General features: G+C 43.7%; 1 protein-coding gene across 3 annotated transcripts in view; it reads right to left on the bottom strand.

The window, feature by feature from the left end:
• The window catches only part of DOCK1 (dedicator of cytokinesis 1), a 271,608-nt gene that overhangs the window by 96,501 nt on the left and 148,400 nt on the right, over positions 1 to 26,707 (bottom strand). For all 3 annotated transcript variants that reach the window (XM_030951476.1, XM_030951475.1, XM_030951477.1), the window contains exons 28-29: positions 23,119 to 23,220; positions 17,557 to 17,651 (exon numbers count right to left, since the gene is read on the bottom strand). In XM_030951476.1, coding sequence (XP_030807336.1) covers positions 17,557 to 17,651; positions 23,119 to 23,220 — 197 coding nt within the window. The remainder of the gene's footprint in view (positions 1 to 17,556; positions 17,652 to 23,118; positions 23,221 to 26,707) is intronic.

Genomic DNA, 26,707 nt, shown 5'->3' with positions numbered 1-26,707 from the left:
TGTGCTACTTTTTAGATTTCTTTCACATCAGTGTAACTCACCAAAATCTCATTACAAAAAAAAAAAAAAAAAAGAGAAGTATTTACACTGAGTTACTGATAAAAGAGAAAAAAACCTGAAATTATTCACTCGCACCATGTAATTTCTGTATCTGGGAAATAAATTTAAAATAGGATAAAAACAACTGGTGCAAAAACATTTACAGCTTTTCACAGAGCAAGGAAAACCACATTTTTTCCCCCTCCAATGATCTGTAGAGTAGGACATTGAGCACAAATTCCATTCACTCTTTTCAAAACCCGGACTTTCGTTTCTTCTTTCCTTTTACTCTCTGAGCTGCCCTGACTTGGGTGTGAATAACCAAAGTGCAGAGTCCAGGTGCTGCTGCCTGGATTGAGGGAAGGAGCTGCACTTTGTGTCCCTCCCCTGTCCCCCTCAGCAGCCTCAGCATTTCCCCCATCCCAACAGCACTTCCAGAGCCAGGGGATTGATGATTCAGGGAAAAAAAAGGAATGTTTAATATTTTGTGGGCTGGCAATGGACAAAGCAAACGCTTAGTGCAGTCAAGGAGAGCTCAAGGACACAACGTTCACCTGGAAACCCAGTGCTGGTAAGTGAATTGCAGAATATCCCAGCCAGGAAAAAAAAGTAATTTTCATAAACATGACATTTTAATTATCCTATTAATTGCAGATTAAAATATTTACATGATAAGGTAACAACATCTCATAAACTGAAGTTTGAAATTAAAGTCACACATAGAGATTATTCTAAGAAAAACTGGGCACAGTGGGAAAAAATGGGTGACCAAGATTAAATTATTAATTTTTTTTCCTTTTGTGTGTTATAAAATTTAGTAAAAATTAGGATCATTGTTGGATCACAGCTTGGATGGGCTGTTGAACAACCTGGGATAGTGGAAGTGTCCCAGCCCATGGCAGGGGGTGGGATGAGATGGGATTTAAGGTCCTTCCAACCCAAACCATCCTGAGATTCTATGGCTGTACCATGAGCAGTTTGCTCATGCACTCAACAGCTGAAATGCAGCACTCAGAGAGTAAATAAATACATACATTAATCAAACCACAAGCAATTAATCAATATCCAGAAGGGGAGAAACAACAAAGAAAAAATAAACCAGAAAAAAAGACCTAAAAAAATGCCAAACAAACAAACAAGAAAAAACCCAACAAAAGTTAAATTATTCCCAGTGACATGAAGAATTTTTGTAGGGAAATTTCGATCCACACAATGATCAGTAACACACTGAAATGGCTATCACTGTGTTCCAGTGGGCAAACAGAGACCAGCACTAGAAAACCTCTTTTTCTGCTGTTGGTGCACCCTAAGTGCATCCTTCCCCCTGAATTTCCTAATTGATGCACCAAACTTAGTGACACAAAACCAGAGAGTAACACAAGATTAAACCTTTACATGATAACTTTCTCCCAAAGCATAAAGAAACCAAACCATGTAAATCTCCCTTTTTTATTTTAAAAAAGGCTTTTTCAGGATTGTTCCTCTGCAGCCTAAAGCTCCTGACAGAACCTGCAGCATTCCCAAATCCAGCCCTGGCTCTGTAAGATGTATTGCAGTACTTGCATCCCAAACAGGCTTATTCACTGCATGGAGAGAATTCATTTATTATTAAAGAGCACTGGGGAGGAGGTAAAAAAAACCCTAAAACCCTAAAGCAAACTGGTTCCTTATCACTGCAATTTCATTTATTGACACAGCTGGAAATGAGCTGTGGTGGTAACTCTTTGAGTACACGGACAGGACAAGATAGGACAATAGGAAATGGCCTCAAGGTGCACCACAGGAGGGGCAGGGTGGATATTTGGGAAAATTTCTCCCCTGAAAAGGTTGTCCAGGCCTGGCACAGCTGCTCAGGGAAGAGGTGGAGTCCCCATCCCTGGAGGGATTTAAGAGCTGTGTGGATGTGGCACCTGGTGGCCTTGGCAGTGCTGGGGGAATTGGACATGATGGTCCTGAAGGGCTTTTCCAACCTAAACTGAAGTTGTAGGACTCTGCGGATTCATCCTTCCTGACCGTGGACAAGTGCTACGTTTACAGCCCCATGAACATCTCCCACACATCAGATGGAGGAAACAGAACCTTCAGCTTTTCCTAAGAATCACAGAACCACAGAATCCCACATTGGTTTGGGTGGGAAGGGACCTTAGAGATCATCCAGTGCCACCCCTGCCATGGCAGGGACACCTCCCACTGTCCCAGGTGCTCCCAGCCCCAATGCCCAGCCTGGCCTTGGGCACTGCCAGGGATCCAGGGGCAGCCCCAGCTGCTCTGGGAATTCCATCCCAGCCCCTCCCAGGGAACAATTCCTTCCCAAATCCCACCTTATCCTGCCTTTCCACAGCTTAAGGCCCTTCCCCCCTGTCCTGTCCTATTCCTTAACCCAATGAATCTCTTCCACTGCACAAGAACCTGCCCTTGGCACCCACCAAGCCTTAACAGCATTTATTTGTATTTATCATCTCTATACACAAAATACAATCCAGCCCTTCCGGATTTTCAACTGAATAAACTGAAAAACTTAGAAAAACCTCAGGTGCCAGTCAGCTGAGTCTCATCTGAAGCTGCCCATCTCAGGTTAATTGTGGTGCATTGTTATCTCACTCCACGCGCTTGCCATGAGACATCTCTGACAGACTGAACCGAGCTTCTCCACATCTGGAGATTAATTTCCATGATCAGCAAGTCTTGGAGCTGTTCTGTTCATCCCACACCCACATCTCTGCCCAAAACCCACTCCAGGGTGCCTTAAATCAACCTCTTTTATTTATCAGCTCTAACAAACCTCTCCCCATGTTAAATCAAGGTGAGCACTGCGTTCCATCCATCACACTTGTACGGGGAGGATTTCCATGTCAGAACAAGGGAACAGCTTTAACAGAAACATGTAAGTAGAAGGGATTAGATATTTTACAGCAGAGAGAACAGCGAGCTCTGATACAAAACTCCATGTACGGGCAAAGTTTACAAATTTCAATCAAATCCAGGTTAAGCACAAAATGGAGGAGTCGGTCACGTCAGGAGAAGCATGGCAAAAAATGCTGAATGCAACAGTGGTTTTGCACTCTGGCTTCAGTGGAGTCCTTATTTCCTACCAACTTTCAGACCAAACAAATTAGCAATTCATGCTACAGATGTCAGAAGTTATAAAGGAAATTAATGCAACAGTCGAGCTGAAATGAGACTGAGGAAAATGCTGTTATTTTCCCTGTGGACTCGTACGTCCACACACCGAGTTCTGCTTTGTGAAGATAATATCCAGAAAGTGCTCAGCAAAGCTTAAAAAGTAAACATCTAAACCAATTTTTATTTTTTCCAGGAATGCACGTGAGTGTTGGGTTGAGGCTTTGGGGTTTTTTAAAGATCTAATATTGAAGGATTTGATGTACATTTGCCATTGGCAATACTCCAGTTTTCTTATAAGGAGTTTTATTCCATGAGTTTTGACTAATGCAAATCATAAGTCTGACATCCTGACTAACAGAGCAACAAACTCAGTTCTAAGCTAGAAACCAAGAACTACTGCATTGACGGGACAAGGGAAAATGGCATTAAGCAAAAGGAAAGTAGATTTCTATGGGATTTTGGGGAGAAATTATTCCCTGTGAGGGTGGTGAGGCCCTGGCACAGGTGCCCAGAGCAGCTGTGGCTGCCCCTGGATCCCTGGCAGTGCCCAAAGCCAGGCTGGAGCAGCCTGGGATAGTGGAAAGTGTCCCTGCCCATGGCAGGGGGTGGAACAAGATTATCTTTATGGTCCCTCCCAACACAGCACAGGATGGAAATCCAGCGTGGAATCTGCATATTCACACAAAACAATCAGCAGCTTTAGTCTATTTCCAAATTTCTTATTAGCAGCTCTGATGTCAGGATTTAAAGCACACTTTCTATGCTGGATGAGTAAATCTCATATGCCAGCATAAAATTTTCATGATTCCTTCATAAATTCCTCATTTCTCGTTGTCAGTTGTCTTGGCAGAAACTAAAATACAGGAAGCTGTAAAAACGTCGATCTGCTTTAATTAAGCCAACTGCCTCCTTCCAGTGGTGTCTGACAAGGCCTGGGTGAGCCTACAGATCACCCAGAACCCACAGCAAAGAGTGCAAGGGCCTTTTAAAGATAAATACAGAGAATTTCAAACCCTGCCTCACCCCTGACTGTGACCATCTCACAGCTCCCTCAGGTTTTCTAATCCTTGCTTGGGATTCCTGTTTGTTAAACCTGAGTTGTGAGCAGCAAAGCAGGGAGGAGGATTTTCACCCTCTGCAATCAAGATCCAAGAGTTTCCTACAATGGTGCATTTTTTTCATTAGGCTAGGTCAGAAAATAGTAAATTAAAACAGGAAAAATGAAGCAATGGATTCCCATCTGGAGTACTGGGGACAGGTCTGGTGTCCTCAACATAAGGAGAGCATGGAAGTGTTGGATCACCACAAAGGTGATACAGGGTATGGAGCACCTTCACCATGGAGACAGGCTGGGAGAGCTGGGATTGGTCAGCCTGGAGAAGAAAAGGTGGAGTGGAGACCTCCCAGCACATTCCAGGAACTACAGGGGCTCCAGGGAAACCAGAGAGGGACAATTCACCAGGAACTGGAGTGACCCGACAAGGAGGAATGGGTACAAACTGCAGGAGGACAGGGTTAGATGGGATTTTGGGAAGGAATTTTTGGCTGTGAGGGTGGGCAGGCCCTGGCACAGGGTGTCCAGAGCGGCTGTGGCTGCTCCTGGATCCCTGGCAGTGCCCAAGGCCAGGTTGGACATTGGGGCTTGGAGCATCCTAGGATGGTGGAAATTGTCCCCGCCACAGATGGGGTGGAATGGGATGAGCTTTAATGTCCCTTCCAGCCCAAACCATCCTGTGGTTCCATGATTCCATGCAGAATGAGAATCCTCTCATCAAGAGACAACCACAGCAGAGCTGAGCATGGGCTCTCCAAGGAGAACCAAACTCCCTTCCTGAGCTTTTCTCTAGGCTCTCCCCAAGGAACACAGCACCAGATGATCCTTGAGATGCCCTTCCAGCATGGGATCCTGCAATTCCATGCTATATTCCACAACCATTGCTCAAGAGACATTCCAGAAGAACTAAGAGTGGGTCCATCAAGGAGCACCAAGGCCCCACTGCTCCCTCAGCTGTGTCAGAACATGGTGAGGGAAAAAAAATACTTTAGAGCTTTGGACAAACTGGAAAAGATGAAGAGTAATTCTTAAAGAACCTAAAATCCTTAAATTCTATTAAAAACACTGAAAATTACAGGTTTATGAAGAACAGAAAACTCTGGAACTCTGGCTAAGAAACATTATTTTCAGGGATACAAGCACTGGCAAGTGCTGAATGCACATTTCTAAGTCTAAAAAGCGCTGCACCAAAACAGGAAAGTACAGCTCAACATGACACCAAATATAAGGTAATAACTGTGATTCATATCTCAGAGATGGAAATATTTTTCCTCAAGAAAACTTTGTCCTCGTTTTCCTCGAGGAAACACAACTGAAGTGGTTGTGGCAGGAGCACGTTGTCAAAAATAGTCTGACAAATAAAAGGTTAGTCTGTGTTCAAGAGGAACTTACAGAAAACATGTTTGGTTTTGACAGTTGGCAATTTCACTTTGATTTTTAAAAATGAAACGTGGTTTCTGTATGAGAAGATGCAAAACAGTCCAGAAGGAAGAACATGAGACAAGAAGTGTGGGAAGGAGAGTGAATCCTCACAAAGCCATCCTAGTATCGCACCTCCCTTAAAAATCTCACTGACGCAAACATGCAACTGAAACTCATCCCAGAAATGTTTCTGTTTGTACATCTTTATGAGGGAACTGTCAGAAAATCATCATTATATTCTCCTTCATCTTCTTCTGAGTACTTCTGCTACACCTCACATAGTGCAGACGTGACCAGGCCAGCTACAGGCAAATCATACAAAGTAATTACATTTTTTTTAACAGTCAAACACAGAGAGGAACAAACCCAGGGAGTGCCTGAGCCCTCAGAAGGAAAATTCCAGCATTAAGAAACACAGAATGTCTTAAAGGTGATTTTTTTGTTAACACAGAATCACTGTTCTTTTGACTCATAGGAACCAAAATAAATTTTCACATGGGAGATGGGAATAGAAGAAATTAAATTAAAAACTGAAGGGTGGGAGGGGGGGGAATACAGCTGTTGAAGCCTTCCCTGCTTCCTGTGCAGTTTGTCTGTCCATCCATCCATCCATCCATCCTCCATCCATCCATCCATCCTTGTGAACTAGGACGCTGCAGGAGCCCATCTGGTGGACTCAATTCTCAGAATTTTTTAGGATAAGCTGACTCACCCCTGTACTGTGATGCATTTCAGTGTTCATGTTCCAGAAGACTCCTCCTGCCCAGGGGACACCTGAGCCAGCGGAGAGCTGCCCAAGCCAATTAAACCACCCAAAACTTCTCAAACTGAGCCAGGGCATGACGCTGCACCACAGGAGTGCTGTGGGTTATGGAGAGGTGGCTCCACGGAGCTCCAAAGGGAACTGGAGCAGAGATGGGATCAGGGATTGGGTGCTCCACTTTAGCTCCTTCTCTCTGAAGCCACTTGCAGAGAGAGAGAAACTTCTCGTGCCACTGATGACCACAGTGACCTGAGAATTGACAGTTTTCACACCTTCTGCAGCAACCATACGTTATTGTTTTTTCCTTTTCCCGGAGTTGCTGGCAAGCAGCAAACAACTCCCACAAAGGGCAGGTGGGAGCTCTCCCCAGTCTCCAGGTGAGGGCTTGGGGAAGCTGAAGCCAGGCAGGGGTGGGGAAGGTCAGAGCAGGAACAGCAGAGGCATTTCCAGAGCGCCTGGATGCTCTGGATGCAGGCTGGGAACACGGACAGGCTCAGGGGAAGATGGAAGGTGCAGGGGAAGCCCTCCCCACACATCCAGGACAAAAAAAATCTGAAAAAGCTGGGAGAGTAAAGCTCCTGTCCCAGGAAGAGCAAATCCAAACAGATCCCTGAAAACACTGACAGTAAATTCCCTTTGCAGCTCAACAGGCCTTTGGTGAATGTTTATGCACAAGGAATTTAAAGGAGGAAAAGGTTTGCTTTTAATATCTTTCATGTTATTGCTTTGAACATCCCAAATGAAAAACATGCTGGAAGTTTAAAGTTCAGCCACTCAAGGCACAGTGTGTGCCTCAGGATGGATATTTCCTAACACCATTGATAATCAGTATCCATTACCCATATCCTAAAGATGCTCTCATTTTGGTTAATGTTCAAAAATCATGAATTTACCTTCTCAGTTCAGCCTGTTCATCCCAATATCTAGAAATATCTCTGTTTTACTACCTGCAAGCGGCAGCTTTCCTCTAACACTTCTGATGGAAAAGGAGAAACACCCATCAAGAAAGGCTGAGCTCAAGCTCTGCCTGCAATGCACTGAGAGAGAGAGAAGATGACTTTTCAGTGCTTATAGTCAGTGATATAAACCTCCAAACTGGTGATAGCCAATGATCTGACACTTCTTTTCTCCCTAAATATGCTTTAAACTCTTCCTGCCCTACAATCACCCATCTGTTATGTCAGAGCATGAATAATTTCCTTCTTTTTTAAAAAAACCCCTCCAGTTCTTCCTATAGTGGCTGTGCTTTCTCATACTCCCACTGTAAAAGCTTGTTTTCTAGAATATGCTCATGAAATATTTCTGATCCTAAAATTTAATAACCCCAGAAAAGGCCTTGCTGGCTTTTTGAGCATCGAGGCTGCTGCTCTCAGGAGCCAAAACGCTGCACCATTGTCAGTCATTGAAAAAGATGAAAATTCAGAAAAGGAACATGTTGGCAAGGTAAGAGCAAGCAGGGTTTTAGGCATGTTTCACCCAAATTGTATTCAATTAATAACTGGGTTGGACACTACCCTTGTGAATCATTAAACAAATAATACATTAAGAGCAAAGTACTATTTTACAGTTTGTACAATATCTCTGTTTAGTCAAGCTGCTCTAAGTGCTGAAAATCCTGAAGTCACTCATTGATGGTCAAGCCCACAGAATTTCAGTGCAAAGCTCACTACAGAAACCTGAATTGCAGACTAAGAGCCAAAAAATGCATTTAAGCCTGAAAATAATATCCAAACAACCATTTTTTGTTACTTTTCAAGACTGAAATATTGGGTTTTTTTACAATACTGGGAAAGATGAATAAAATCCAAGTGTGAAAAAGCAGCCCATCCCTGGGTATTTTTAAGTGAGCAATGGTAGTAACTGGAATGATGCTGATGTGGAAGAAGAATGATTCAAAGTGAAAGTTGCTACACCTTCCCTGTTAAAAATAAACATCACGTGGTGTTAGCTTTGACTTGGTAAAAATGGAGCTCTGCTTTGGGATTTAACACCTTCAGCTTTATTTAATTAGCTCCTTCACTCTGCTGCTTTTATAAGCACCAAGCGTTCCCACATCGTGCTCATGCCTTACATCCTGTGCTAAAAACATCCCAGAGCGTTCATATTTGGGGCTGTGACGTGTTCACCCTTCCTGGGGGGTTCAATGAGCACAAAATGAGCACTCAGGGCACCAGAATTCCAATTAAAAACTGCAATAGCACATCCAGGTGGGTTTGGGTGCTAAGATAGGATGTTTTTTCCTTCCACCACAGAATCACGGCATCATTCAGGTTGGAAAAGTCCTCTAAGATCATTAAGTCCAATCTGGCATTCCAAAGCCACCATTGACCTGTGTCCCTGAGTGCCACCAGGATGCTCCATAGTCTTTGGATTCCCATCACCATTTCTCACTCTTGGTTTTGGTCACATGTCCCAGGGATCATTTTTCCTGTGAGAACCTACAGAGCAAATGTCCTCTGGGTGCTCCCGAGGAATGTGGTGCTGCAGGCACCAAAACTGGCTGTGAGGAGCCAGGAAAAGCAGAATAAAGCTGGAAAAGTCCCCAAAGCTCCATGAAATGAGAAAGCAAATACTTGGATGCAGCTTCATCCCAAACACCCACACTGGTACAATAATGTGAATTCAAATGTTCATGAGCTCATCTTAGAGAGAGCTAAACTTTGAGTATCTACTCACCAGGGCCTCTGGAGTGGGTTCAGGCAGCAGTGGGGAAAAGAACATTAGAATCACAAGATAAAATGTCAAATTTAAAATGACGGTTAAGGGTTTTTTCAGTTGTAATTAGGAAATTGTAAGGGAACTTTAAATTAAAGGAAGGTTTACACTAAGGATCTGTCTGAGGAAACGTAATCTGCCAAGGGTTTCTGCTACTCCTGAAGTAATTAGAGCACAAAACAAAAACCAAAAACATGCAACAACAGTATTATCCATAATTTATGGAACAATATATTGAATTCTTCTTGTTTAATTTGATAAAAAAACATCCTTAAACCCAAATTGATAAAGATATTGGCTGCTAAAAGGCTTCTGAGTACAATCATCCCAAAGTACCTTAATGTCAACTCCGGTTTAGATTCCAGAAGGGAAAATAATATTGGAATCATTGTGTTCCATTTGAAATTACTTTGGCAAGGCTTCTTCAGGTCTCAATCAGCTCTCAGCAGAGAATTACCATGACACACAGGCTAATAACCTCTTACAGCTTTCTTTCCAAACAATGTGTTAAACCCAGTAGTTCTCAACACTGTCAAGATGCAAGTTGGGAAAAAAAAAAAGAGGGCAACTAGCCAAACAAATGAGTTGGCTTTCCAAGGATCTTGTTAAAAACAAAGGAAACCAAGCATCCACAGCATCACAGTGGGTGATGGTTCCAAAAAGAGAGGAATAAAAAGCCATTTTCAACATTCTCTTGCTTTTCCTTAGCGTAGCAGTTGAGGCACGCTGCCTCTTTCTCTGTGTGAAGATCCCATGCCCTATTTCTCCTTGAAATATCCCATTTCTGAGCCACTCTGGAAATGACAGACTGGGAGGTGCCTCTCAACTGCTTGTGACTTTAGAGCCGGTAAAATACACCAGGGGACAACCAGCAGGTGTTTGGGAGGAGTAGCCACTCCTACCTGTGATTCCCTGTGGAGTATTCTCTATGGAAAACCCCCAGCAGTAACATGGGATGTCTCCTGGATTAAAGATTATTCTAAATAATAGTGACAGGATGAGGGAAACCTCAAGTTTAGGTTGGATATTAGAGAACATTTCTTCATGGAAAGGGCTGTCCAGCAGGGCAGTGGTGGAGACACCATTCCTGGAAATGTTCAAAAACCGTGGGGATGTATCATTTGAGGATGATGTGGTGCTGCTGGGTTGGTGCTGGACTCTGATCTCAGAGCTCTTCCCCAGCCTCAACAATTCTATGATAAACCCACAAATTCACTGATGTTCCCCAGCTTTATAAGACACACAGAGCATTCAAAAGGTTTTGAAGGGATTGAATTTGTCCTCACTCCAAGGAGCACAACCAGCTCATGCTCAGGAAGTTTCCAGGTCTAAACCTCAGCGCTGCCTCACTACCCAAAACTTTGCAAGGCGCCAAAAACAGCAAAAATTCCTTCTTTCAAGAGAAGATGAAAAAAAAAACTCAAAAAAACCCTTCATTCACCTTTTTCCCCTTGAACTCAAGAACAGCAGCAGCTGGGATCATTTTATCCCCCTGTGTTTCTTCCTAGTGCAGGGAGAGCTGTTCCCTGACACACAGTTCTTTGCTTCCAAGTCACTGGAATTTTCTTGCAGCAAAACAAAGCTGAAGTGTCACGGGGTTGCTGCTGAGCAATGAAGGTGGAGCCAATGCTGCACAGTGATGTTTTGGAAGCAAAGTTAAAAGCAAGATGTGCTTTAGGATGAAGAGGACCTGCAACAGCCTTCTCTTGGTTTTATAAAGGTGCCATGGTTCCAAGATCTCCATTTCTGGCAGGACACCAAATCCCATCCTCCTTTAGGGACAGAAAAATACCTTTATCAAGGGAAGCACAATAACAAAATCCAGAAAAAAGCAGCATCACAGTGGATGCTGGATGTGGTCACCAGCCCAAGCCCACCTTGCCGCAGGAAATCTTCCCAAAAACCCAAGATGGCTCCAAAGACACAAAAACCATAATTAAGATGATACAATTATGATCAACAATATAATTGTTTCAGTGCTGGAAATCATTATTCCACCTCTAGACCACAGGAAGGATTAATCATGACACAAATAGATGGAAGGAGTGGTCAAAAAAGGAGCAGATGGATTTGGGAGGGCTGGAACATCTCACACCCAGATCCCAACATTGGCAGCCTCACCAGGTGCTTCTCAGAATCCCAGACTGGTTTGGGTTGGAAAGACCTCAAATCCCATCCCATTCCCACCCCAGCCATGGCAGGGACACCTCCCACTGTCCCAGGTGCTCCCAGCCCCAATGTCCAGCCTGGCCTTGGGCACTGCCAGGGATCCAGGGGCAGCCCCAGCTGCTCTGGGAATTCCATCCCAGCCCCTGCCCACCCTGCCAGGGAACAATTCCTTCCCAATATCCCATCTAACCCTCCTCTCCTTCCATGACTTTTCCACGACAAATGATCACAGACTGCAGAAACTAAGGAGAAAACCAGATCATGAAATCCAGTGGGCTGCCCCAGCTGCTCATCAGCTCTCACAACCATGCCATTATCAATATTCCACCAATGCCAGGGACATTCCTAACTCCAAAGGCTGGCAGAAAACCACCTGCTATGGGGTGGAAACCATCAAGGGAAAAGAGCACATGCTGAAGAATATTCCTTCAAGGAACCTCAGCTCTTTGAATAAGAAAATACCCTGTTATTTCAAACACAGTCAAGTATATTCATTTTCCTCCCAGGTGCAGTTAATTTGACAGGTACAATGCTAAAGCAAAAATCCTGCAAGGTCTTTCCTGAAAAGGTCAGTACATTATGCAACGGGGTTTTATGACAGCAAAAAAAAAATCCCTCCATCTACAGAAATTTTAGATGATTTCCAGAAATTGTAGATGATTTATCAATGTGCACTTGTGTCTTTTATTCCCAGATGAAGAGCAAACTTTGGGGCACATGAGTTCATTTTGAGAGCTGGTTCTTAAGGAAGTTCTAAACTTTGGAAATTGTTATCCTCGGTCTATACATGGGAAATAGTGGGAGGTTTTTCTATACAGAGATATATTCAGCACTAAAGAAAAACAAAATTGCTCCCATTTGAAGTCTTACTGCATTCCAGCCCTGAAATAAATTATTTGATTGTTCAAGCTGCATGTCTGGACTCTTAAACTTTCTAAGTAAGCACAGAGTCCTGTAGGAAATGCATTAATAGTCAGGAAAAGTAGCAGCAATTCCTTCTAATCCAAGCTTTTTGTACTGTTCAAACTCTTCTTGAAACAATGCACCCCATAATTGCATTTCAAACACTTCCTTCATCCCAATTGCAATTTGGAAATGTAAACCAGTTACCCTATTCCACTAAAACATATACTGAGAAAATATTTAAGTGATCAGGGCCCCAGTTATAACCTCGGAATTTCAACTAACATCCAATAAAATTGAGTGGTTAAGGTTGGTAAAAAACCTTTAAGGTCATTGAGTCCAGTGCTCAACCGACCTTGCTCCAGATGTTTTTGGGACACTTCCAGGGATGGGGATTCCACCACTGCCCTGGGGAGTGCTTGACAACCCTTTCCATGAGAGTTTTCCCTAATCTCCAATCCAAACCACCCCTGGAGCATTTTAAGGCTATGAATAATGTCTTTGAACATGGAATTAACACAGGCTTGAACCCACAAAGGGATTTGGGAAATGAAATTATGATTTTAAAGCTTTTTTTCCTGCTCCCTTCACCCCAATCCCCTAGATTTAATAGCACCTGATAGGCTGTGAAACTGGGGTGCCCTGCTTTTCCTGCAGTTTGCAATCCAGAATCTTTGCCATCCTTCTGGCCTCTTTTCCCCTGTTATGAAAACTACCCCTCATCCAGCAGGAGCTCGGGATGGATTTTAAATCAGAGCTTTTGCACTTGCACTCATCTGATGGATGCGACTTGACTGCTCAATTATGTAAGTGCAAAGAGCCTATTTTCATACATTTATTAAAACCATCCTGCTTTTGTTTCCATAAGCCTGCCTCGAACCCAGCACAATATCACCATGAAGCCAAATTTCCATAAGCTAAACCCAGATCTTAGTGTGGCTTTGGGGGCCTTGTCAGGAAGGATAAACTCAGAGTTGTGAAGGTCCCGAGCTGCGCAGAAGTTGCTGCAGTTCCTGACGCACGTCAGGGTTTGCCCACTGCTGATGGATGGTCACAAACATCACTGGAGGTAATTCTGAGAGCACAGCACGGATCTGACAGGTACTGCTATGACAACCAGGCAGCACAACTGCCTACATTTCCCTGGAAGCTCCAAAAATAAACATTCCAGGACATGTTTATCCGGAGCAGCTCCCCCATCCTTTGTCCTCCTCTTTCCAAGGCTTTTTTTTGGCTCTTCACACAGAAAATTCATTGAGATTCTGGGCTGTTGGGCTGGGTTTGGGTGGGGTTGAGGGCATTTTCTTCATGGAAGGTGTGGGGTGGTGGTTTGGATTTGTGCTGGTAACGGGGCAGAATACAGGAATTTTTCTGTTGCTGTTGAGCAGAGTTTGGGGCTGTGACAATTCCCTGAGGAACTTTCCAGTGTCCAACCATCCTTTGGGAAGAATCTTCTCTTGATATCCAACCTAACCCTCCCTGACACAACAGGTAACACCCTCCAGATTCCCTCCCCAGGCCAGCTCTATTTCCTCTGGAATGAAAAAAACCAACGGAGACAAGAAACCTCATTTTCACTGAGAGCATCTCATCCCTTTCTCTCTGACTTCAAAAGGCAAAACAAACAGGTATTTTATGTAAATGTGGACATTAGAAACAAAAAATAGAACAGCAAACATCAAATTCCTTTTTCATAGGCAACTCAGCTTCCACTGGCACAGCTGCAGATGAAAGCAGCAGCTACAAATTAATATATCGTAAGGTCTTACCAAAGGAACTGAATTGTCTCAAATGCCAAAAGTAAGACCAAAGACTAAATTATTTTCATTTATGAAACCGTAGGGAGGAATTGCTTTCATGTTCTGAGTTATGTGTTTAGGAGGAACCTAAGTTTAGCTTGTCAGCCTCTGACAAAAGTTAACAACAATTTCTAAAACATTTCGAATCATTTCGAAACACGCTTTCGATGGGGGAAATGGAAACAAGACAAAATCACAAAATCCCTGCCTTTTTTTGTAACTGCTTTTACAGTTCCAACTCCTCCTGTGTGCTTTCCTGGAGATGCCTGGAATGAAGAATCTGCCTCCAAAGCACTTCCTAACCATAGCAAGAAACACAGGAAAACTCCCTGATTGCTTAAAACTGTTAAATACAGACATTGTGGGTGGAATTTCCTGAAAATGTGGGCACAGACAAACCCTACAACTGCTGGAATTTAAGGTGGACAAGTATCCTAAAAGGAATTTTAAGACATTTCCAGCTCCTCCTTACAAGTGCATTTAATGGTCCCTTATCCATCTCTCTCATCCCTCAGTGGTTTTTTCCATCTCCTTTCCTTGGATATTGTTGTTTACAGTAAACCAGGGGCTGATCTGGGCCAGAATTTGGAAGTGAAAGGAAAAGCCACTGCATCAGTTTGAATATTCTCTTCTTTTACGCCCAAAATGCTGATCAGCCACCTGCAAACCAATGTCACCTTGAACACTCTGGTGGCAATTCCACCAAACTGCTAACACCAAAACCTTGGGCTCTGAATCAACAAATTGCTTTGCCGAAATGAAAATTTTAATACATTAGACCAGTCAGTAAATAAAGTATTTTACGAAAAGAGGAAGAATTCTCTTGTTAGATATGAAGATTTCGTGCGTTCATTTTGGCATGAAAGGTGGGAACAGAGTGGCTCCCTGAGGTGCTGGAACTGAGCCATGGGATGTGATCCTGAGCTTGGGATGTCATCCTGAGCCTGGCACAGCAAAACTGGGAGGCAGAAAAGAGAGAGGACCCTCATGTTTTCATGCACTGGACCAAAACCAGGCAGGCAAAGTTTTCAGAATAATTTCTGTCAGTTAATGAGTGCACAGAATTTTTATGTAAAATATATATATTTCTATATATTTATCCCATTGGTGAAGGTCAAAAATTAGAATACTAAATTTGAACTAAACTTATATTTGCAAATATTCCCTGCAATCCAGTCATTCACATGCATTTCTCCATTTCCCCTCTTCCCCATGGCTATAACTTCATCTCATCCAGAATATTTGAAGCCACTGCTTAATCCAGAGTATTTTAATCTGGAAGCAAAGCACTGCATGGAGAGGAGCTTTAGCAGAAACCTCCTAAAGGACTGATCTAAAATAGGAATTAGAGCTTGATTTTCCAGCTATTTTTATTCTTTTTCCCATTGTTTCATACTACCAGATACATTCCATGCAGGAAACAAATGAAATTATGGATACATTTAAAATTTAGTTCCCTTGATTTGGTTCATGGCACAGAAACTGCCCAAGGAGGTGCTTTCAGAAACGACACAAAATTGCACATTCGGAGTTATTTCTATGGAGGAGATGCCACAGCTTTAAAAGACAGAATTTGTTCTTAAATTTCATCTGGTTTCCTTCAATAAAACTTTATAAGGGTGGAAATAAATGGAGCAGATGGACAAAACAAGGTATTTTACAATGCACCTTTCTGGGCTAGGAAACCACGTTAACTCCAATAGGAAAAATGAAAAGCACAGAAATCAACTGAGAAGAATTTCCAAAGGAGCTGGTGCAATGGGAATGAAAGAATGAGGGAATTAGGGATGAACAACCCCCCTTAGGACATCTGAAGATCCTCTCCAACACCAAAAAGACTGGGAAATGTTTTTGTTTTGACTTTAAATACTACTCAGATATTCTGCAGGCACTGGGGGGAGTCAGGAAGAACCAAAGATCATCAACACATCCCATTTCTGCTTCCTGAGGACTTCATGTTCAGCATGGGAAAAGACAAGACTATTTTTAAGGATAAAAATTCCAAGTCCCTGTCCTGACTGTGAACCATCATGCTTTGAATTCCTCCAAATTTTCCACGAGGAACTGCCTGGGGGAAGGATCCCTTTGTGCTTGAAGGAAAAAACCATGAGCAGGGAAAGGTTCTTTTTGTACCTTTGCTCTTTCATTTGTTTGGCCTGAATTCCACAGTGCCAAATAAAACCCAAGGTGAAATCCCTACTCAAGTGAACACTGAGAGGTCACCTGGCAGTAATGGAAAGAGAACACAATTCCAGACTGGTTTGGGTGGGAATGGACCTTAAATCCCATCCAGTGCCACGGCAGGGACACTTCCACTGTCCCAGGTGCTCTCAGCCCCAATGTCCAGCCTGGCCTTGGGCACTGCCAGGGATCCAGGGGCAGCCCCAGCTGCTCTGGGCACCTGTGCCAGGGCTGCCCACCCTGCCAGGGAACAATTCCCAATTCCCAATATCCCATCCATCCCTGCCCTCTGGCACTGGGAGCCATTCCCTGTGTCCTGTCCCTCCATCCTTGTCCCCAGTCCCTCTCCACTTTCAAAATTAATAACAAAAGAAATAAATCCAAAGGGCTTCTGATGTTCCTCATCAGCTCTCAATGTGCTCCTTGTTTCAAACACCAGGTGCTTCCCAAACATCCAAAACCAGCAGGAAGAACCCAAAGATGGCTCAATCTCCTGACTCCTACTTATTCAGAACAGATTTTATTAGGGAGTTAAGGAGACTTCAGAAGCCAAGATTAAAGTTATGGTGCATTTTTATAAGGAGAGCAGGAGTTGTGGTTCAGGTTTTTATATAAGGAAATGCTGACAACTTTACAGCCATGGTAGCCTCCAGTAAATGCAGAAGAGATTTCTCCAGGCAACTGGTAAATATAATGTTTTTCCCTTATACTTTCATCTCAGTACACATAAAAGCATTTGACACACTTAATAAAATGTCACCAGCATAAAACACTGCACAAAGGAATGCTAAATAATGACAGAACTGCAATTATTGGGGAAAGAATGAGCATTAGGAACACTTTCAGCCTCTCTCTACATTAGTGGGGTGATGGAATTTGGATTTAAAAGCTTCCTTAATTCTTCTTCGTGTAACACCAATGAAAACATTCCTGGACATACAATTTCATACAACACCACCTAATGTGAGGTCATATGCAAAACATGCAATCCACTCTCCAAAGAATAAACTGAATTACTTTAAGATATGGATAGAAAAACATGTAATTCACCTTCCAAAGAATAAACTGAATTACTTTAAGACATGGATAGAATTTTACTGCACCTGGAGTCACCTCCAAAATCCAGGTTCTCAAACTGACACCACCCTAAATTTTAGGTGGCCTCCAAGAGCCCTAAACCAGGCCACTACAATGCTCCTCCAGAGCCAATATTTCAATAATTCTTTGCATCAGAGGAGGAGGAGAAGGCAGGGCAGGCTGACTGCAGATGCTGTTTCCAGGCAACCCCAGAGTTGTGGAGAGCTCTGGAGCCTCTCCCTCTGCACTCAGGAGAGCTCTGGAGCCTCTCCCTGTGTACTCAGCTCTGGAGCCTCTCTCCCTGTACTCACTTGTTCTGCATCATGTTCATGATCACCCAGTCGAAGGGGTAGACGTTCTTCCCAATCAGGTTCTTGAACATGATGAATGTCTCCATCAGGAAATCCTAAAAGAAGAGATAATATTTGGAGAAAATCGGACCAAAAAATTCCAAGGGGTGGTGGCAGTTACTGATGATTGCACTCCAAAGGGGTCTTTGTGTTCTGCTTCCTCAAAAAGCTGTTTTTCATAAAAAACACACTTAAATCCTACTCAAGCACATTTATACATGATGCCCATAAATCCTACAGTAGTTCCATTTCAGAAATTATAAAAACAGTAATCCCACATTAAAGCAATGGGATTCATCAAGGGGATCAATCATGGGATTCATCAAGGTCAAGCACTGGTTCACCAATTATCCAAAAGGAGTTTTTACTGGAAAAACCATAATTTTTTTTCCATACCATGGACAAAACCTCTCAGTTCCTTCGTGTATTGTGACACATCTGTCATGACACACTCTTGGGAAGTTGATAAAAGCACACTGGTTCATGGAAAGAGGAAAAAAACCAAGCTAAATATTTATTTAACTCTTATGATTACACTAAAATACTCCCTGAAGTCAGGTGATGAGTAATCCTTCCCTTCATGGATTTTCTTCAGAAATTAGGATTATTTATGTATTAAAATAAAAACATCTTCCAGCTCAAATCATCTGGGGCAGAGGACAGAAATGGTTTGGACATCCCAAAATTGGGAGGGACCCTTCCTAAAGGGAGCAGCAGGAATTGCTTCTGCAAGAGAAAAGCTGTCCAAGAACAAGTTAATTTAACAGCATAAACCAATTTATTTCCACACAGCTACAAACACACAGTTCTTTGGACCAGAAACTTTGTGTACTTTACAATGTAAATCATCTCCTACAATTTGGGAATCTGTAATTGCTATCTAACAATTTCAGTAATATCAAATGCTGTGAGAAAGATAAAGGGGAAAAGAGAACTTCATGCAGAAAGTCCTTGATCCACTTCACACAGAGATAAAAATGAACTTTCATTCCAAGGTTAGAATATCTTCCCTTTGATACAGTTTCTCAGCAATGGTATTTATCTGGTCTATCTTTAAAATGTCAACTGCCTACAAAAAAAATCCCCAATATGTTCCATCAACTGGACTTTTAACTAAGACTGGATTCTGTGTAACCTTTTCAGTGAGAAACCAATCTGAAGTCCTTGCTCTCATCAGTCTTTCCTCAGCTCCGAGAGCCAGGATCTTCAGCAGATTTATCCTTTAATCCACTGCTCTGTTCAAATGTTTTCCTGGCTCAGAAATTCCCCATCAATGGATGCAGGGAGCTGCAGGGACCCTGAGGACATGGCTTGAGATCAAGAACCCCAGAATCCCTGACTGGTTTGCGTGGGAAGGGAAGGACCTTAAAGCCCATCTCGTTCCACACCTTCCACTGTCCCAGGTGCTCCCAGCCCCAGCGTCCAGCCTGGCCTTGGGCACTGCCAGGGATCCAGGGGCAGCCCCAGCTGCTCTGGGAATTCCAGCCCATCCCCTTCCCACCCTCACAATCAAGAATTCCTCCTCAGTCTCCCATCCATCCCTGCCCTCTGGCAGTGGGAGCCATTCCCTGTGTCCTGTCCCTCCATGCTCTGTCCCCAGTCCCTCTCCAGCTCTCCTGGAGCCCCTTCAGGCCCTGGAAGGGCTCTGAGCTCTCCCTGGAGCCTTCTCCTCTCCAGGCTGGTCCTTCCTGATCTCCATCTTTCTGCTGGAGATTCTCACTTCCCAAATACTGCTGCAAAAGCACTTTGTGCAAACATCCCCCTCTGGATTCAGGGGAAATGAGCTCAGATGGGTTTGTGTGACTTAAAACCAACCCAGTTAACCCAGCTGATTTTGACCAGCTGACAGCTTCTCTGGGCACCCTGTGCCTGGGCCTGCCCACCCTCACAGCCAGGAATTCCTAATTCCCAATGTCCCATCCATCCCTGTCCTCTGGCAGTGGGAGCCGTTCCCTGGGTCCTGTCCCTCCAGACCCTGGTAAATATTGTCTCTCCATGTTTGTTATCTCACAAAGCAATGTGAAATTTCCCCTCTCTGGAGCCACCCCAGACCCACCTGGACCCTGGCCTGGCAGGAGTTGGACTGGGTGATTTCCACAAGTCCCTTCCAACCCCAGCTATTCTGGAATTCTGGCAACTTCCAGGGTACTGGGCTCCACCATGTGCACAACGCTCCTGGTGAAAAAGCTCCTCTGTCATTTTACCACACAACATCAGCAAGGATCACAGAATCCAGAAGGGTCAAGTGGGAAAAGCCCCCCAGGACCACCAAATCCAACCTCTGACTAAACACCACCGTGCCCAGCAAACAGATCCTGCTGCTTTGGCATGGATGGACAGCAAGTCTGGAGCTGCTCCCCTGGTTCAGATGTCACCACTGCCACCACTCATCCATCCCACAGCCTCTTCTCCAGCTCAGGAAAACCTGCCTTCAGTTAAGAGCTCAACCTGCAGATTTCCTGCTCATTTTTTCTGTGTTTTGGCGACAGAATTCCATTGATGATGATTTGGTTCCTTCCTGAGCCTGGGGGTTCTGACCTACTTTGCTGATTCAGCTCTGCATTTCCATCCCCTGATATTTACATTTTAATAACCCCATGCTCACCCAGGTACTTTAAATAATGCTCTGTAACAACTGAGCTAATTATTGATCAAATAAAAGGCTCCTGATGCTCACCTGGGGTTTATGTATTCATAATATTGCTCTTTTTTCCATTTTATGGTTCTCATAGAAAAGAAAATGGTTTGGATGAATTAACCTCATTTTATGAGGAAAACTCAGGGTTTTGAGGGGCTGGGAAGAGAGGGAAGCCACCAGGACAAGAAAAAGCTGCTTATTTTCAGAATAACTGAAAGCAGGACAAATATTCCTGAATGGAAAACCTGTACTAAAGGGGGAAGGGTTACAATTCCTGCTCCCCCTCCAACTACAAACACAAATCCTATTTAATAGGAAATAGAATTCACAGCAGGTAAGACCCCTAAAAAATTCCCATCCACTGATGGAAAGGAAACAGCCTGAGCTCAGCCTGAGATTCTCCGCATGGCAGAACATTAACAAGCATTTTTTGTCAACTAAACCACATCTGTCTCAAATAAAAATATTTTTTACCAAGTAAAAAGAGGAAAAAAAATCAGTCCCAGAAATAACCTCCCTGATCTCAGATAATATTTCATCTCAGGATGACAGCAGAATCACAGATTTTGATTTTACAGAATCACAGCAGAGTCTGGGCTGGAAGGGATCTTAAAGCAAGAAATTCCTCTTTGAACAGACATTCCTTAATAAATCTAAACTCTCTATTCTGCAGAGAGGTAAAAGACTGGTTTTATTGCACTCCACCTCATCTTTTTGAAGACTTTTGAGGCCAAATATGACCATTATAATAATCTAAACCTGCCACCTACATAACACAGACCATAAAGTTTCCTCCAGCACTTCCAGCCCTGAGCTTCCAACTCCTGCTTGAGCAAGAGCAGATGCTGAAGGAAGATTTAAGGGTCTCCAGTGGTGAAAAAGAAACCACAGCTTAAGTTTTCCCTCCTTCTTGCCTTTTTTTTTTTTAAGAAGAAGCTTTTCATTTCTGCCTGGCTGAATTTAGTCTCAGTTCTAAATCACTACTTTGTGATTAAAGGGAAGCCTCTGCAATAGGAGGAGCAGTTGTCACCTCTAGCTCTGGGTTTAAAAGCAAAGACTCCTGGATTTCAGTTCTATTGGCTGAGTCAAATGAGAGTGGTACAAAAAATTGCTAGGTTAACAAAGTGGAAAAAAATATAAAAACAAAGAGAAAGAAAATTTAGTTTACTCCCTGTAGTTTCCTTAACCTCACAGGGTTAACAACGCTCTGCCAATAAACCTCCACACCTTAATGAATATGATTTAAAATCAGCTCTGAGCTTTAGAGACGCCAGAGCAGTGCAAAGAGAGGCTGAAAACTGGAACAGGGCAAAGAGTTCAAACCTTGTCCAACACAGGCAGAAAGAAGAATGACACAAATTCAAGACAAACTGGGAAGTCCAATCATTAAAATTACACAAAGGAAAGAACCTGAGTTGCTTTTCTCCTTCCTTCTGCTATGACCATTCTTTTCAGCTCTTTATCTGCACTTAGTTTGGGAATGTTCTGCTCTTGGTGCCCATCCATGTAAATGCTCCAAGATCCCAAAGGAATCTGAGTGGGAAGCAGCCCTTCCCATGCTGTGATCCTATTTCCAGCAATTTGCAGTTGGACTTTGCCTTCCCCCTCCCAAAACGACAACTCTGAGCGACGCCAGAGCAGTGCAAAGAGAGGCTGAAAACTGCAACAGGGCAAAGAGCTCAAACCTTGCCCAATACAGGCAGGAAGAAAAATAACACAAATTCAAGACAAACTGGGAAGTCCAAACAGTAATATTACACAAAGGAAAGACCCTGAGTTGCTTTTCTTTTCCCTCTGCTATATCCACTTTTTTCAGCCCATTATCTGCACTTAATTTGGGAATGTTCTACTGTCAGTGCCCATCCATGTAAATGTTCCAAGATCCCAAAGGAGGCCCAGCTCTTCCCATGCTGTGATCTTATTCCCAGCAATTTGCAGCTGGACTTTGCCTTCTCCCTTTAAAAACAGCAACTCTGAGCTTTAGAGATGCCAGAGCAGTGCAAAGAGAGGCTGAAAACTGGAACAGGGTAAAGAGCTCAAACCTTGCCCAACACGGGCAGAAAGGAGAATAACACAAATTCAACACAAACTGGGAAGTCCAAACATGAAAATTACACAAAGGAAAGGTCCTGGCATTGTTCTGGTGGGGCTGGAGGAAGAAGAGAAGCTGAGGAAGGATCCAAGCCCAGCTGGGAGCTGCCTGGAGCACCCCAGGGTGGCAGAGGGGATGGGTGCTCACTGACTGCTGGAGCCCAGCCAGGGAGCTGGGTGTCCCCTCCCAGCCCTGCCTGGCCATATGGCAGTGGCACTTTCAGGTTATTACAGAGTTATCTCCTCAGCTATAAACTCCCTTCTATTATGCTTTAATTAACTTGGGTTGTTGCCTCAGCCAGGCTACCCAATGACTCTGAGAAGACAAATTTCAATTATTATTGCTTATTTAACAACTAAGGGCATCTTTAAGGTTAAAGTGTTTTGCATAAAAGGGAAAAGGGAAAGCGAGCAGATCTCTAAGTAAAAGCTACTTCAAGAAACAAAATCAGGACATCTGGAAGATTTAACACTGAAAGTTCCTTTCCTAAGAAAGCCTTTTTAATATTCTTTTTCTTCTTTCCTTACCAGATTTTAGTAATGTCTCATCACTACTATTTTTACTGCTTTCTTTTAATTGCCTTCAATCCACTGTCTCATGTTTTTAAGCACTGAACAGCTCCAGCTGTACTCCTGTGCATGTCACAGTGCCTAAATCATTATTTTCTATTAAATCTGTAATGCCAAACACATTTTGTTCACATCTCACAAGTGCATTTAATGACCAGTAACAGGAAAAAAACCCAAACACAAGCTGAGCCATCTTATGAAGAGATAAAACAAATGAAACTCACCACAACATCCGACCTCATCTTGCCAAAAGTCTTGATTAAATGGGCATAGTGGTAATCCTCCATTTGCCTCAGGATGGCTGTCATGCAGGCCACAAAACTCCCCTGGCAAAAAGCAAAGGCAAGGAATCCATTATTTAGGATAATGCAACATAACACTGGCTATCAAAACCCAATATTGCTAGAGAGAACCACAGAATGCAGTGGAGATTATTCTATCATTAAAATTCATTCATGGTTATGCAAAATTCTGTCAAGGAAACAAAAAAAAAACCCCATCTCCAAAAGTTTCCAGTTTCCAATTTCATGGGTTTATCACTGAAGCTTTTGCGACATATTCTTCTTCTAAAAATTGCTCAGACATTAAAGTGTCTGCAAGGTAATAAACAGCACTCCTAAAAATATCACACAATATCAGCATTTGCATTTGGAAAGTCAATATTCTGCTCAAGGAAGAAATCTCTTCAAAATTATCATATTGAGCATTGAGCTAAACCAACCCCAAGTTTCCATTTCGCTGCGTGGTATTTTCAGATACAGTGATGCTTAAAAAACCACCACCAAAATCCAGTGAATTCCATCAAACCAGAAGAGCAGCACCATCCAGATCTCTCTCAAAGCACAGAAAGAGTAAAAAATGACCAAAAGAAAGTTTAGTTTTTCCTTCTGGTGGGTGAAAGTGCTGTAGTAACAATCCAACCCATTCCCAAGGCTCCTAGAGGTAGTAAAATCCCAAAAATGGCAGTTTCTTGTCCATCCTCCCTCTCTGCCTATCTGCTAAAAGCCTGTTAATGATGTCCATATCTTTTCTGGTCTTTAATGCAGGAGGAAAAACATTAAAAATTGGTAAAACCCCCATCAGAATGACTTAGAAAATAAGGGATTCTTTCTGTGGTTTGACAGAATTGCAACTCCCCCTTTCTGTGCTGTTTTCCAGGTTATTCCATGCCACAGCCCAGGAGAATGCTCAGGAATTTTTCTCTTCATAAAGGCACAGAGCCTTTATTGTTACCTTTAAGTTCAGCATTAATTTCAATTTAAAATCTTTATTTCCACATCAATCCAAGTAATTGAGATTGAACCTGAAATGACACTGGGTCACCTGCATGTGCTCTGTGCCCTCTTATTTATAGAATTTAGAGGTTAACCTTAAATTCCACCCGACCAGCACTCCTGGAATTTGCTTTTCTCCTGCAATGGAGCTGAGATCTAAACTCCTACAGGACTGATTTTGTCCATGTGGGAATATTGGATTTTCCAGAGGATGCTGAGGTACTTGATGGGAGCTCTGTGGCACCTGCAAAATCCATGAATATGGAAGGAAAGTCCACCTGAGCTGCTGTTCTGGGACATCAAAAGAAGTTTCTAACAAGAACAGAATCTGGGGCTCTACAAAGACAACGTTTCCTACTATGAAATGGAAATAAGACAGGACCATCTCAGAAACCCAAACATTAATTGTCAAATCAGTGCCTAATGAGCTCCTGGCACAGCAAACACTGGGCTTGATAGGAACCAATAGGAGAGCTGGGTAAAAACCTGGAATGGCTGCTGGAGTTAAAAATAAATACAAGAAGCAAATAGAAATGGAACACGAACAGGAGGGGATTCTGTAGTGCTGTAAGTTTTAGTTAGAATGACAGAAACTTGTTAAATGTTGTCATTTCAGCTCAGGCTGAGCCCCCAGAGTGTTACTGAGCAGACTGGGTGATGGTCTTTAACCAGTTACCAACACTTCTTCCTGTTTCCCTGCATTAAAATAACGATTCATGCTCATCTTGTTGTTTATCTTGGTAATAAAAACCCTTCCTTTGATACAGAATTGTTCCTTGAATCCAACATTGCATCCCTGCTCCAACACTGATCTGCACATCCCCACCTACAAACCTGTTCAAGGCCCTGCTGGAAGGAAAATCTATTTAATATTAGGAGGAAAGTACAACTACCAGTCATCATTTCCTTTGTGAGGTATCACTTGCAGCCAGCACACTCTTAATTACAATGCTAATAAAGGTTTGTAATTATTTAGAAGTAATATTTGTACTCTAGGTGTTTTTAATATGCCCTAACTAGTTAGCAATAGCTAACAACATGATTAGATTTTAATCTTAAGTTGATTTTTAATCTTCAGCTGTATTTGGAGATCATTTTCATCATCTACAGACCAGCACTGGCAGCAATATATAGAAAAAAGGTACCTAATTCTCTAAAAAATCAATTTCAATTTGAGCCATAGGAATAATTGCAAAGCTATGTTTACCCAGCCAGTCCTGCAAGGGGTTTCCATTGTGCTGGGAATTTCTCAGCTATTTATTCACTGAAATAGTGGCAGGCTTTACCCTGCAAGTCCTTCCCTATTGCAAAGCTCAGAAATGAGCTGGTCACACAGACAGGAAGATCATTAAAGAATATCCACTAGAGAAGCATTTTGCCAGCAGGTTGCTGCAATTCCCGCCTCTCCTGGATTGTTTCTTCCCAAACCAGGGCCACTGAGGGTCCCCTGGGCCAGCAGGGCTGGGAAGTGCCCAGCAGGAAAGGCCCTGGGGGTGCTGAGGGGTGGAATGAACCCAGATGTGCCCGAGGCCACCGGCACCTGGATTGGAGCAGGAATTGTGTGACCACAGGCAGCAGGAACTGTCCCCTGTCCCCTGATTGCTGAAGCTTTTTTCAGGAGCATCACATCAGGAAGGGCAGGAGGAAGACCCAAACCAAAGCAGAATCCCCTCCTAAGGCACAGAAATTTCTCTCTATGTATAACAGTGTCCCCTGTGCTGGCACTGCTGAGGGACCTCAAAGCCTGGGGACAGTCTGGATCCTGCAGGACAAGAGGGACATGGAGGGGCTGGAGAGTGTCCAGGGAAGGGAATGGAGCTGGGAAGGGGCTGGAGAATCCCTGAGGGAGCTGGGAAGGGGCTGGAGAATGGGGGGGGGGGGGAAGGGGGAGAATCCCTGAGGGAGCTGGGAAGGGGGGGCCCGAGGAGGGGAGGGCTGGAGAATCCCTGAGGGAGCTGGGAAGGGGCTGGAGAATCCCTGAGGAGCCGGGAAGGGGCTGGAGAATCCCTGAGGAGCTGGGAAGGGAATGGAGAATCCCTGAGGAGCTGGGAAGGGACTGGAGAATCCCTGAGGGAGCTGGGAAGGGGCTGGAGAATCCCTGAGGGAGCTGGGAAGGGGCAGAATCTGAGGAGCGGGGAAGGGGCTGGAGAATCCCTGAGGAGCCGGGAAGGGGCTGGAGAATCCCTGAGGGAGCCGGGAAGGGGCTGGAGAATCCCTGAGGAGCCGGGAAGGGAATGGAGAGTCCCTGAGGAGCTGGGCAGGGGCTCACCTGGAGCAAAGGAGGCTCAGGGGCCCTTGTGGCTCTGCACAGCTCCTGCCAGGAGGGCACAGCCGGGGGGGTCGGGCTCTGCTCCAGGGAACAGGGACAGGAGCAGAGGGAACGGCCTCAGGCTGGGCCAGGGCAGCTCAGGGTGGATTTTGGGAACAATTTCCTCATGGAAAGGTTTATCCAGGCCTGGCACAGCTGCCCAGGGCAGTGCTGGAGTTCCCATCCCTGGAGGAGTTTAAAATCCCTGTGGATGTGGCACTTGGGGACTTG

This window comes from Camarhynchus parvulus, chromosome 6 (genome assembly GCF_901933205.1).
Source record: "Camarhynchus parvulus chromosome 6, STF_HiC, whole genome shotgun sequence".
Classification (NCBI taxonomy): domain Eukaryota; kingdom Metazoa; phylum Chordata; class Aves; order Passeriformes; family Thraupidae; genus Camarhynchus; species Camarhynchus parvulus.
The sequence above is the reverse complement of the archived record's forward strand: the minus strand, read 5'-3'. Positions and strand labels throughout refer to the sequence as shown.